This window comes from Argentina silus, assembly GCF_951799395.1.
Source record: "Argentina silus genome assembly, chromosome: 16".
Lineage (NCBI taxonomy): Eukaryota > Metazoa > Chordata > Actinopteri > Argentiniformes > Argentinidae > Argentina > Argentina silus.
The window spans coordinates 10592200-10605973 of NC_139670.1; the positions used below are offsets into that span (position 1 = coordinate 10592200).

A 13774-nucleotide genomic window follows, 5' to 3' on the forward strand; every position below is an offset into this window, starting at 1 on the left:
TATGGAGAGAGGTGACATGTTTTCATAACTACCAAATGATGAAAAAGCAACCTTACTTAATCTTTGTTTCAGTTTGAGACTTAAGCTTTGTATTATTCACAATCATGTCTGAAATAGATCCAGTTTTGGTCTGATCGAGGGACTAGATCAGCAGAGAAGACACCCTGATGAAGATGTTTATGTCGAAAACACCGGTGCTAAGCCAAACTAAATGAAGCCTTTCTAATGTTTCTATCACAAAAGGGAGTGCCTTGGTTTTTGTTTTGTAGGCTTTCTGTTTCACATTTTTTCCACTCAACAACATATTGTTGCTCTCGGTCTGGATCAGTGCTTGCTTGGTTTTGAAGGTACGAACGGGTAAGAAGGTGATCAACAAAGTATTGCACATACACATGGAAAGACATGAAAGGGGAAGAGCAAATATAATAACACCTTTTCACCATCAGCAATTTTTTTTCATCTACTCTGTACAGTCTATGCAGTTACATATGTTCAGTCTGGCATATTGTCTTTATACAGCAAGTAAAAGGTAAATCTAGTACGAGAGGTATTTCACAAAGGAGGATCACAGTTAGTCAGCTAACTCTGGAACAGGCCCATAGTCATAAAATAATCTGAACTTGAAATGTGAACAGTGTTATGGACCATTCTACTTTCCATAACAACCATTCTTCAACTGTCGCTTCACTTCAGTCTAAATACATATAATCTATTTCAGTGTGTTCATCGAAATCAGCTGGCCGACTCATTAATCCTGCTTTGTGAAATAGCACCCATGTAATTTGTATATACATATGTATTTATGAGTAGTATATAAACACACACACTCCACTCTTGATTCAGCTCAGAGGCACTCCCTACAGTTAGGTTAGGTGGTGTTAGTCGTTTCCATCGGTCAGAATCAACACTACACTTTAAAAAAAAAAAAAAAAAAAAAAACATAATAATCCATTGTAAATTCCACGGAAGACATTTTAAAAAGCAAATAATTTGTCCTTTCAAAAATACGTTTCCCTCTCTTTCACGGTTCTGTGTTGGTTGAGGAGGCCTGGGTCAGTTTGAGTCTGTTCTCGCTCCTCTGTCCATCGTCGGTGGTCCGGGGACAGTCTGAGTAGTTAGTGTCAGAGAGAGCACGCTGTCTCAATTTATCCATTTCCCTCCTTCCACTAGCGTTTTTCTGTGTGTCTCTCTCTCTCCCTCCTACCCCCTGATGCTCTTCCACAGAGTTTATCAGCATTGTGTGGGCAGTGACACCTCTTCTTACAGTCCTCCCTCTTCCTCCCAAAAATAAACACGTCCGTCTGCAGAGGACTCAGGGGTTGGAGGTCAGATCTTCTCGTCTGTCATCTCCAGGAACTGGGCGTAGACGTCTCGGGAACACTCCCCCTTCTGGTTAAACATGAACTTGTAGTAGCTGCCGTCAGCACAAATGGCTGAGGAGTGAGAGAGAGGGAGAGGAAATAACAAAGTTGATTTAAAACAAGGGGGACAGGACACAATGATAAACAACAGCCGCTTCATGGTCTAAAACATAGTTACAAGGAGCCGGGGGGGCGGGGCAGATATGTGCAAACAAATGCAGAAATGTCAACATTTAATCATCAGTGCCTCTGTTTAGGAGTGTGTAGTACAGTTGGCAGGAAGCAGGAAGTCAGTGGTGTGGGCTGTGGTGAGTAACCTTTGATGGCAGTGGGTGTGTCTATACAAACACAGTCACACACACAGATATTTATTCATTCTTTCACTCACAAACTCACGCACACACTCACACAAACACTGAAACACACGTACCAAAACAGACACACACACACACGCTTACCTATGACAGCGTTGGGTTCTGTTCCAAAGGCACACACACAGGGGGAGCCCGATGGGACCTGGAACTTGGAGAAGCTCCATTTGGAGCTGAAGTATTTTGGAAGAAAACTGGCCGAGGCCAGGCTGCAGAGACAAAGAAACACAACAAGGATTTAGGGATCCGTTTTAAAGTGTATTCATGCATTCATTCATACTATTTGGATCTCTGAGCGACTCAAAGAAATATTGTGCCCAATTCAAAGTTCAGACGGACCTGGACTGCTTGTTTCTTTTGGGGTCTTCTGCTGCAAATATGTGCACCGTGCCGTGGTCACTGGACACACAGATGAGGGAGGCGTCCTGGTTGAAGTTGATACTGAGGGGGAATAATGGATGGACAGGAATCAGGACAATAATAACCACAACTCAGACATGTCACATGGGAGGGGGGGGGGGGGGGGGGGGGAGACAGAGGGAGAGGGAGAGACAGGGAGAAGGAGAGAGAGAGAGAGAGAGAGTGAGAGATGGGCTACAGAGGTCAACAACCTATCCTCCGTGTTGTCACTTGGCCGCAAGCATTAGATGACAGTTACATTCAAATCTGCATTCCTGTTATATCAGTTTGCAGAACTCCAACATATTTAACACCAGGCGACACCAGGCAGCTATCTCTGGTTGTGGGTGTTTGTGCTCACCAGTAGATGTTTGCTGCCTGGGAGCCCCGTCTCAGCTCCTGGATCAGCTGACCCGCCGAGGTGTCAAATATCCTGATCAGGGTCCCCTACGGACACAAACACAACACACCACACACCACACCAGGGTCTCAATCAGTATCCCTCAGATATTTCCTGAGGCAGTGCACAGAGGCCCCCCCGAAATCCACAGCCAGGGTTACCATTTCTAACATTTTCTATTGAGTTCTATGTAAGCCAAAAAAATGTAACAGGCAGAGCAAAATAAGCACAACTCAAGACATGTTACATGGTGAGTGAGTGAGTGAGTGTGAGAGTGATGGGCTACTGAGGTCAGCAACCTATCCTCCATGTTGTCACTTCCCATAAACATTAGACACAGTTACATTCAAATTAGCATTGCTGTTATTTTGAATAGGCAGCGACGGGGGCGGGGGTAGAGGAAACACAGCCATGTTCGTATCTCTACTGTTAGGAAGACAAGCTGAAGAATTAGTGCTAGCAGTTCAAGGCGCATACTTTCTCCGAGGCAGTGGCTATCCTCGTGCCCTGCAGGTTGAGGGCTATGCAGCAGAGCGCCCCCTCATGGGCGGGGATGTCCACCGGAGGCTTCTCTGTGTTGGCCAGGTCCACGATCTGCACGTGCCCAGAGTGGGTGCCAGGGAAGGCCAGTAGAGAATTGTTACTGTTGGGACACAGCACACACAGACCTGGGGACAGAAGATGGGATTGGAGGAGGGTTAGGACAAGTAGGAACGCTTTGGTTCAGTATTGATCACAGAGCTGGAAAAAAGAGAGGGAGAAAGACAGAGAGAGAGATAGAGAGAGAGAGAGAGAGAGGGGGGGGGGGGGGGGAGTCCAGAGAGACGAAGTGAACAGAAGGGAAGAGACGAGAAAAGAAGAGGTCATGCTTGTATCTAACAACATATTTAACACCGGGCGACTCCTTTGAAAGCATTATGAAATATAAGTCATAAACATTTATAAATCACTAAATGCTTACAGGCTCAAATAAACAGACAGAATGTAATCAGATGTTTTGGGCATCCACCTAACACCCCCTTGTGAAGATTGTTTGTTTACTTCAAGTTGTGTTTGAGTGTGTGTGTGTGGGTGTGGGTGTGTGTGTGTGTGTATTATCTAACAGGCTGGTCTGGAATCTAAGCGTTCTGTTTGGCTGGTGTGGACAGACCCTTGGGGTTGTAGCAGGTCTCAAACACATGCAGCTGATGGGGGTTGTGGGTAAACGTGAACACTTTGATCATCGAGTCCAGGACCACCACAATCCTGAGGACATAAGGAAGGAACACATTCAATAAAACGTTCACTCTCCAGGCAGGCCATTAATTCAGCAATCACTTAACAATATTGTGCAACATACATCACAAATGTGAAAGATAGATAGACACAGGACAAGGAGGGTAAAATAGTTAGGTTTGTAGAGACTTAAAAATCAGTACATGATCATTGTCCACTCAGGCAAGAGGGAAAGGGTTTCTGGATCATTATTATTAAACAGTGATTTATAGTAGAAAACATTTATAACAATACATTTTTTGAAAGTGCATTTCTACTCCTGACACCAACAAACAGGTTCTAGGAGTGTGTTCAGTCAATGCAAGGGTAGTCCTATACGTCAGCTCAGGGGAGGCTGGTGGAGGTAGAAATCGGAGGACGGGCTCATTGTAATGCATGGACATGTTTGACAGCATTCCTCAATTCACTCCATGCATTACAATGATTTCTACCTTCACCAGCCTCCACTGTCCTACACTTCATCTCCATCTTGGAGAAACACAGGCCGAAACTGTATTATGACTGCATCAAGGCGCAGTGCTATGTAATTACCCAGTTACTATGTAATTACTGTCATTCTGTAACAGGTTCTAAAGACCAAGGAAAGGGGCCCGAAGAAATGAACAACGGTATCTAAGCGTCTCTCGGGTGTGTCGTTTCTGCAACGTTCCACCCTCTCTGCACGGGAACTACTGGGTTGTAGTGAAGCAGCCAACGATGATGAAATAAGTCCCAGCAGCTTGAAACACACAACAGTGTCTAGACCACTTGTAAATGCTTAGAAATCTCCATTTGAGTCAGTGTGTAACTGGCTCCATATCCGAGCTTCTGAGACAGTCAGGTAAAGAGGAAGAGGGATGGTGGCGTGTGTTCCTAAGGCCTACCTGTCCCGCCGAAGCTTCACGGCTTTGACTTCCGTCGAGAACTCGATTTCTATAACCGTCTTCTTCTTCAGGTCGTCCCAGATCATCACTAGAAGAAGGCATGACACATCATGTGTGACCACAACAACAACGGTAACATTCCCAAAAATAAAGGGTTCCGCAATCTTTTTTTTTTTTTACTTTGAGGATTTCAAGCCATACAAAAAAACATCAAAATGGCCAAGATACCTTCAAGATCAACACAGGTGTTCCACAGAGGACACATACCTTTGTTAGGTGGGTACTTGGGCTTCTTTCCTCCTCCGACCAGTGCTAGGTAGTTACACCTGAATAGCATCTCCACGTGACCAACCCCGCCCTCCAGGAACTCTGAAAGGACACACAAAAGCAACCTCATTGGCCATTAAACTGTCAATCCGGTGGAGAACACTGAGCCAATGAGAATCAAGGGTGCTGACCACAAAATCACAATTACTCAAACAATTAGGCCTATTCCAAGATGCCCTCCAAACGTGCCTAAATCCCGTCCTTGGCATACAGGATTTAGCCGAGGTATTTTTAACATACACCAAAGTATTTAGGTTTAGATCGGTCATAGTCTCATTTAGGCCTTGTTGACACTTGACACTTAAATCATACTTCTGTTATCTGAATATGATGATCGGATCACAATCCCATCACAGCATGTGCGTCCACACCAGGTATTAAAAATACGCCGCTTAACGCTCTCCCATGTCCACGTTTTGTTCTCCCCTCGCTGTATTTAATTGGCTGTGTCTAGACCTGTGCAATCACCTTATTCAGATGACAAAAAGTCTGATTTAAGTGTCAAGTGTAGACGAGGCCTTAGAATCAAGCTGTCAGACACCAAACAATGGCAACTCCTCCTCATTCCATGTTAACATAGAAAAACAAGCCTTTCCAAATTCCATGACCAGCATGCATCGGGGAAAATCACTTCAGTCATGCTGTTAAAACCCATATCAGAGCACCTGCACATTGGTCAACAGCAGTGGAGGCTGGTGGAGGTAGAAATCAGAGCACAGGCTCATTGTAAAGCATTGAATGGAATAAGGAATGGCATCAAACATGTCCTCTGATTTCTACGTCCACCAGCCTCCACCAGCCTCCACTGAACAATAGAGAGGACGGAGCAGTAGGCTTGGGCCGGTATTCGAATTCTCAAACCGGTATACCTTGTCTCCAAAATACCCCGGTATATGGGAATACCTTTTAGAGGACTTTCAACATAACTCTAACTTGGACAGATCTACGGCAAGTAGTTTCTCTCTCTCTGGCCATCATTACCAGCCCAAAAGTCAGATTTATGACCTCCTCCATCCCCTGCCCTCAGATAAGAGATTGATCATGCCTTGTGATGCTTGTGTGCATGTTTAATTTGGACAATGTTTATTAAACACACGTTGGTGGGTGTAACAATGGCACCACACAGGTGGAGACGTGGTGGTACGGATGGTATTGACAGAAATAAACTGTTATAAAGCTTAAATACCTTATTCACCCGGTAACACCTTATACTTGCCCAACCCTACAGAGCAGGGGCTGGTAGAGGCAAATCAGAGGACGGTCCCATTGCAATGCGTTTCATACCATGTGTTTGATACCATTCCTCATTCCAATCCATGCATTGCAATGAGCCCATCCTCCGATTTCTGCCTCCACCAGCCTCCACTACTACAGAGCAGCCCTCTAGCTGCTAGCCTAATTTACAGTCCAATTGTACTTCTCCTACAGGACATGAAAGTGACTTTGGAACAGGTCACGTGCTGAGTCACATGTGCAGGCTTCTGTGGTGGAATGATTAACTTCCTCTTAATGTCCTTCTCATCCAGAGTACCAAGATCGATTCTCAAACACAGGAAGGAAGTACCTTGGGTCTCGCTGTCACAATGCTGTGTTCCTGTGTGTATCAAAATGGTCTCAATTTAGCCTACTGCAATACACACTGACCATTGTCCTTTTTTATTGTGACAGTCAAAACCTCCTTTCAATTAATTAATTAAGAGAGAGAAATTCAATGTGTCACATACGTTGGTACAGTTATCATGCAATATCTATTTACCTTGCTTTTCCTTCTCTTTGAGAGGGTCTGTGTTGTACACCCGGAACCCATTCTCCATACCGCATGCAAAGCACCCTGGAATAGAGAGCACATGTTTGGACAATTCAAATCAATAACACTAGCGACCTGACCAATTAAATGAAAGTTTTGTATCGCTAACATGACTTCTGAAACACTTTGTTTTGCTTTCCCCAAAAGGAGCCTGATACCTTGATGGGAGGTGCTTTGGGAGGTCAGCTAAGGTTAGACCATCCACTGACTGTCAAGTCTCCCTCCTTGTATCAGATCCTGCTCTCACTCCCCTATTAGATTTGTATCTTGCCAATGCCCTAACCTGAAGCACACATGAATGCACTGTGTGCAGTAGAGGCTTCAATATTAGCTGCCATTGCTTTGTTTGGAAATAGACATCCAACCCAAAAAGGAAAGGCTGACTAGGGCCACCCACACATGGTGGTACCAAGCTTGTGGCAGTCACATGTCTGACTGGACTTCAATGGAAAAATTAAACTACAGACGTAAGAAGAAACAGTAAGCTGCAGTGACTCTCTAACAATTTAGTAATCTCTAGAGAGACAGAGAAGGAGAGCAATAGAAGTTTAGGATATCATGTATTGCTGCTTTATTGCGACTGAAGTGTTACATATACAGAATGTTCATCCCTCCCTGTCCAACTATAAGCAGCAGGTTGAACTGCGAAGCCTACAACAGACAACAGCAATCAAGAGTCTTGATTGTTCTACTGAATTAATTAGCCATAACAAAGTAACGTTAGCTAGCAAAATAACTGGTTTGACATCAATAAAAACACATAGCATCATTGGCTTACAAACAACGCTTGACAGAAACATACCCCAGAGAAGGGCTTTGACAACACAGTTGCTGGCTTGATTAGTTAGCTAGCTAGCTACGTAGCAAGCTAAGAAGCTAGCCGCTCGCTACCTAATTAATTAAGTAATCTGACATCACTGGCATGAGCTTAGTTATAAATATGTCTCAGAATCAAAATAACTCTATTGTGTTCGTTCAAAAGATAACCCTGATATAATCAGTCAAAACAACAACTGAAATGGCTTGACAAATAGCCAGGGCAGGAACGTTCAGCCCCTGTCGGCCTCAAGACAAGGCATCGACAGCTACACAGCTAGCTAGCGAGTCAAAATGTGTGTTTCGGTTGTTAAACAATGTACACATTGCTTACCATTATCCTGGTTAAATCCAGCATACAGGAGTCCGTTACCATGTGGATTGGATGGTAGTAAATTCATTCTTTCGAGTGCAATTGTAGCTGGCTGCGTAAGACGAATTCTAGAATAATGCTAGCACTACTAGCTAGCTATCATTTCACTCCTCCTGACAGACAGCCAGGAAAACAACAGTCTTTCCAGCCTGGGCGCTCAAGAGCTCGTAGAGTTATCGAGCGACGTGTCAGTGGTATTTTCAGGGCAGGATAGCTCACTGGTACCAGAGAACATACACCCAAATGGTAAATATTATATTTTTGATCAACTGAAATTCACTGATAATATAAAATATATATGTGGCTAGATAGCTAAATGATTCGAAGTCATTGCTTAAAAGAAAAAAAAATGCATATTTAATATATATGTACTTTCCAGAAGTAAATCCTTGACCTCATATTTTCCAACCAAATAGCACTGACTTTTAAGTTTATTGTAACTAAATATCTCTGTATCTCTATTATTACAAAATATCTAAAATCCCATGGACCCAGCTAATGTTAATCATTGAGTTTATAATGTTTGGTTTTGCTTGAGTGTATCTTTGTCCGGGATGACGGAAGCTGATTAGCAGCTAAAAAATAAAAGTTACAGTTGAATGTGGAGTTGATGGAGTGCGCTTCGCTTTGACAACCTCGCGTCCGTTGTGTGGTAATGTTAGCCCGCCGTTAGTCATTGATGGTGGGATGCTCAGGTAGAGTCCTATCCAAAAATGCTTGTTTTCATGATAAAGTTGCCAACTATTGCTAAATGTATCAGGACTAGGTTTAAATTTACATAGTTTTTCTCCGCAATTACCTAGCCCCAGTGGCCTAATGGATAAGGCACTGGCCTCCTAAGCCAGGGATTGTGGGTTCGAGTCCCATCTGGGGTGAAGTCTTTTATTCATTTTTGAGCTGACTTAGGTTTAGAAACGGCTACCTTGCATTGAGCATTGCATGATTAAATATTAGTAAAAGTAGCGCAATGTGACTTCAGAATCTTTACTATGACTTTAATTCATTAAGTGATACGTCCGTCAACTGCGTATGTGGTTCTATGGTGTAATGGTTAGCACTCTGGACTCTGAATCCAGCGATCCGAGTTCAAATCTCGGTAGAACCTGAATTTTGTCCCGAAGTCAGCAATATAACAAGGATAGTAAGACCATTGAATGTTACAAGACGTCATAACTTTTGAGTGACGCATACGACACCACAATATATTTGTAAGCTAAGCTTTTTTCATTACCGTTACATTTTCAAGACTGTCGTAATGCTGAGCAACTTGTCATGACAACCGTGAAGCCGTAAACGGTATTCAACATGGCGACCTCCATTGCAAATTATTATTGTTTACTCTCTCGGTGTTCAGGTATGATCCGATCAATTGCACTAACTGGACAATTGGGCTCTAAGTGCGTCAGAAACAGAAACCTTTTCAGACGTTGCTTTTACCCAAGTCTAAGTTACGGAAGCAGAGCGGCTGATGGCACACAGGTTAGTAAGTCGTTAGTAATTCATCCCTCACCCAGGTGAAATATGTCATTGCATTGAGAGATTGTATGAAGGGGAACCCTACACCTCTCCCTCGCCCATCCAATATTTCAGATTATTACAAGAGTGAAACAGTATTGTATAGTTTGTATCGGTTGATTGAACAGATATCAATATATTAAATCAATATTTTAATAAATCGTTCAATCTGATGCAGGACGGACAGGTGGACGTTCCAGTTGGTAAGTATAACTACCAAACGTTGCATTTATAGGAGGCAATGCTCATTCACCTTGTCATACGAATGTACATTTCTTTTCATACTTTTCATGTTTTTTTCGGTTGACTGTTAGATCGTCTAACAATATCTTACAGCCGAAGCAGTGGTCCAGGCGGCCAGAATGTTAATAAAGGTGAAGTCACCCACATTATCACATTACAGTCGAGTACACATAATTTGCTGTGTTACGCAAGCCACATAAAACAATTAATGCAGTAGAAAAGCAATTATTCTAAACCTAAGTTACCAATACCAAACCTGATATGCCCTTGACTGACTGTCTGTTTGTGTTTTAAGTCAGCACTAAAGCAGAGGTCCGGTTCCATGTACGAAGAGCAGACTGGATCCCAGAAGATGTCAAACAGAAAATCATCTTAAAAGTATGGATGAATAACTTTGTGCATTCGCAAAGCTGTTGGGTACCTCACACTGAGTACCTTGTCCTTACTTACTTAAGCAGTCAGGTACCCAAACGTTGGTTATACATAGAAAATTATCATATTGTGCATGATAACATTTATTTCAGTGTAAATAAATGACATAATTCTTAGTTATATCAATTGTATTATATTGTACTCTGATTCTCTCCCCTCCACACAACAGAATAAAAACCGCATCAACAAGGCAGGGGAGTTGCTGGTGACCTCAGAGCTGAGCAGGAATCAACAGCGGAACCTTGGAGACTGCATACAGAAGATCTCTGACATCATAGCTGAGGCCAGCGAGAAGCCACATGAGCCTTCAACAGAGGACATAGCCCTCAGGGCTTCCAGGTCGAGTAGTCTATAGTTCGAAGTTCTATTCCATTTAGTGTATGTCAGTAGAGCTAGGAGCTTCACACAGGGTCAGCGTGAACCATACTGTGCAGACTCTGATATTCTTTCCACATTGTCCTCTATGTCACCAGGCCAGCCCAGTACAGCTCAGCTTGGTTCAGCTCAGTTTGGCTCTGTAGTGTGAGTTTGGGTCTAGACTCTTCTCCTTGCTCCTCCTTCATTTATTACAGACCTGAGTCCAGTTAACAAATGCAACAACATCTCTGATCAGTGTTTGTGTGTAATTTCATGTCATATTCGTATGGTGTTATTAAACCTCTCGGTTTGTGGTCCATGCAGGTTAGAGAGAAGGAACCAAGAGAGGCTTAAACAGAAGAAGATCCAGTCAGCAATCAAGCAGACCAGACGAGTGGATTTTGACTGAGGGATGTAAATCTTCTGTCTGTATTTGTACATATTGACCAATAAATAGAACACCTGTTTATTTTTTTTAACTATCCTTATTTACATTTGTCTCCAAATGAAAGTGTTTGATAGGCATTGAAGTGCTATATACATCAAGCCATTCATGGCGGTAGTATAAGTCTTGTCAGGGTAATTTTACAATTGAAAAGCAATAAAGCAGAAAATGTTCTTGCACTTGTCTGTAAGACAAGTATCAATAGATCACAAATACTGCCAATGAATGGTCTACGGAGGAAAACAACTAGCAGAGGATGGTTTCGATCCATCGACCTCTGGGTTATGGGCCCAGCACGCTTCCGCTGCGCCACTCTGCTACCCGGTAAAATCGTGCACACCAATTCATCATCACTTCCTTGTAGTTGTCTGTGAGGCTAGTATCAACAGATCGCAAACGTTGCCACGGAGGAAAACGTCTAGCAGAGGATGGTTTCGATCCATCGACCTCTGGGTTATGGGCCCAGCACGCTTCCGCTACGCCACTCTGCTACCCGGTAAAATCGTGCGCACCAATTCATCATCACTTCCTTGTAGTTGTCTGTAAGGCTAGTATCAACAGATCGCAAACGTTGCCACGGAGGAAAACGTCTAGCAGAGGATGGTTTCGATCCATCGACCTCTGGGTTATGGGCCCAGCACGCTTCCGCTGCGCCACTCTGCTGCCTGGAAATACCGCGCGCACATAGCGTTATAAACGTGTAAGGACATGTCGTCATATTTGATTATTATGATGTTAATGGTCGCGACGCAATGTACTTTACTGTATTATATACATGTTACTCTGCCTGTAAACAGCTCTGAATAATAAATCCAAGATATCAAAATAAACTAAAAGGAGATGGAGTCAAAAAGCGACCACGAAGGGACTCGAACCCTCAATCTTCTGATCCGAAGTCAGACGCCTTATCCATTAGGCCACGCGGTCTGAGTGATACAATGAAAACATTATGGGTTTATGAATGATTCACAATAAATTAATTGACGAGCAACATCAATTTATGTATACACTGAGTAGCTATCATCTAGCAAACTAAATGTATGTTATAAATCATGTTTAATAATAATACGTCATGATACAATAATGATGTTTGCGAGCCAAATCAAGTCACCGACTTGAAGAACTTTTCTCGACTTTACCACCAGGCAGCAGCAGCATCCAACTGAGCTAGCTAATTAGCTAAAGTAGAGACTGTATTTGGCTTAAGTGATGTCTGATAGCAGAAGATTAGAGAAAATGCTGGACAACCGCTGGATACTGGCTGTCCTCACGCCAGGACCTTTCTCAACGTGGTCAGGACACTAGTTCTAATTGAATGGACAGTTTTAGATAGGTGAGCATGACCAGAGTTAACAGCGTTGGTGTAACGGTCTCACCTGACGGTGAAATTTCTATCATGAATTAGGAACTCTTGTCCTGAAATGAAATTCGAATTTGAAGTTACTATTTATAGCCTATAGCGGTATTCCCACATTTGAATCAAGTTGATTTACGGGCAACACCCACAGGCCAATTATAGAGGTTTAGGCCTATGCCTATGATACTATATGTGTAGGCACACACATGTACTATACACGTACTCATAATAATGCATTTAGAGTGAGACAATATAATGCCTTTTTTAGCATTATGTTCATTAAAACGTTAGATGTTGGAGAGGTGTTGCTTATCAATCAACAGGAAAGGGTCCATTATGACGTAAAATGGGTCATGCGAAATGGGCGCATAAATGAGCGTCCGAGACAGAGACCTGTCAGAGATGATCTGCTTATTGAAGAAATCGGACGTGTTTGTTCATTCAGAGAAATCACAGAGAAAGCGAGTTTAGATTACAATAAAAATGTCCCACTACTATAGAAAGGTAAGTAGTTGACTTTTAACATAACTGTTGGCTTACAAAATCTAAAATCTTGACTTCTCTATAATATTCCTTTTTTAAAAAAAACGTTTTACCAGTTTTTTATGTGTTCTGTATTTTATGTAGCCTTCAATGTATTTTAAACTAGGCCTAATTGCTTTCATTAATTTGCAAGTGAAAAAATGTAATGTATTGTTATGAAAAACGTATTGTTATGAAAAACACATGCTCAAGTTATTCTGGGGAGAGCTAAAGACTGAACAAATCTGTATTTTCAGCCCGCTGGTGTCTCAGAAATCAACCAGTCTCATAGACTTCCTGTAAGTATCTCTCTCTCTCTCTCTAGCAAGCACACACAGACATTTTCTACAGTCAGTATCTATTCTAATGTGTTACTATATCTTGCAGACTATCGAGGAAAATGATGAAATGATGTCTGATGAGGAGGCCAGATCCGCTGGAGACGGCCGGGTCAGAACCAGAACCCTTGACTCCTGCACCCAGGTAAACACTGTATTCCTGCCTCCTGATCCGGTGTGTCAGAGTGGCTCAATCATCTCTCTGTCCTTCATGTGAGGGGGTTTGCTAAACTAAACATTCTCCTCTCAGTTTGATGATGAGGAGCTGTCCTACTTTCTGGAGGGGGAGGAGCTGGAGAAGGGAGAGGTAAAGAACAACTCACCTGTAGCTCTGCAGCCACATGTAGGCCTTTATGCTTTTTAGTCCTGACTCAGAACGTTGCCTAGCCAACAGTAGTACAGCACTGCCCAGTTCACTTGTGTGAGTGGCAGACCTACAGTAGTGTGTTGTACTGTATCACCTCCTCTCCCATCAGTGTCTCACTCTGTGTGTGTTGTCACTGCAGATGCAGAGAGAGACTCTCAGCCCTCCATCCGCGGTCTCCTCTGAGATGACCTGCGGCTCCCAGGGGA

At 43.0% G+C, this 13774-nt stretch overlaps 2 protein-coding genes across 4 annotated transcripts; one reads left to right on the top strand and one right to left on the bottom strand.

The window, feature by feature from the left end:
* Nucleotides 1–399: 399 nt before the first annotated feature.
* wdr45b (WD repeat domain 45B) lies at nucleotides 400–8104 on the bottom strand. 2 transcript variants are annotated; one of them, XM_083688002.1, is made up of 11 exons: nucleotides 7954–8104; nucleotides 6753–6827; nucleotides 6561–6590; nucleotides 4937–5038; nucleotides 4670–4757; nucleotides 3682–3776; nucleotides 3009–3199; nucleotides 2493–2578; nucleotides 2072–2173; nucleotides 1820–1941; nucleotides 400–1433 (listed from the first exon to the last, which is right to left on the bottom strand). In XM_083688002.1, the coding sequence occupies exons 1-11, from the start codon at nucleotides 8018–8020 to the stop codon at nucleotides 1327–1329; spliced, it is 1065 nt and encodes a 354-aa protein (XP_083544128.1). In that variant the 5' UTR covers nucleotides 8021–8104; the 3' UTR covers nucleotides 400–1326. The 2 variants fall into 2 exon arrangements, with proteins under 2 accessions (XP_083544128.1, XP_083544129.1); XM_083688003.1 differs by lacking the exon at nucleotides 6561–6590.
* Nucleotides 8105–9229: 1125 nt separating this feature from the next.
* Nucleotides 9230–10994, top strand: mrpl58 (mitochondrial ribosomal protein L58). 2 transcript variants are annotated; one of them, XM_083687126.1, is made up of 6 exons: nucleotides 9230–9471; nucleotides 9686–9710; nucleotides 9822–9881; nucleotides 10046–10212; nucleotides 10352–10521; nucleotides 10864–10994. In XM_083687126.1, the coding sequence occupies exons 1-6, from the start codon at nucleotides 9298–9300 to the stop codon at nucleotides 10946–10948; spliced, it is 681 nt and encodes a 226-aa protein (XP_083543252.1). In that variant the 5' UTR covers nucleotides 9230–9297; the 3' UTR covers nucleotides 10949–10994. The 2 variants fall into 2 exon arrangements, with proteins under 2 accessions (XP_083543252.1, XP_083543253.1); XM_083687127.1 differs by having other exon boundaries at nucleotides 9235–9471; nucleotides 10046–10128.
* The last annotated feature ends 2780 nt before the right edge of the window (nucleotides 10995–13774 follow it).

Coding starts and splice junctions, on each gene's coding strand:
- wdr45b (XM_083688002.1), bottom strand. CDS start 8,020: ATGAATTTACTACCATCCAATCCACATGGTAACGGACTCCTGTATGCT. Junction 5,039..6,560: donor TTGTGACAGCGAGACCCAAG/GTACTTCCTTCC, acceptor GTGTCCTTTCAG/AGTTCCTGGAGGGCGGGGTT. Junction 2,579..3,008: donor TAGCCACTGCCTCGGAGAAA/GTATGCGCCTTG, acceptor TTGTGTCCGTAG/GGGACCCTGATCAGGATATT.
- mrpl58 (XM_083687126.1), top strand. CDS start 9,298: ATGGCGACCTCCATTGCAAATTATTATTGTTTACTCTCTCGGTGTTCA. Junction 9,472..9,685: donor GAGCGGCTGATGGCACACAG/GTTAGTAAGTCG, acceptor AATCTGATGCAG/GACGGACAGGTGGACGTTCC. Junction 9,882..10,045: donor CGGCCAGAATGTTAATAAAG/GTGAAGTCACCC, acceptor TTGTGTTTTAAG/TCAGCACTAAAGCAGAGGTC.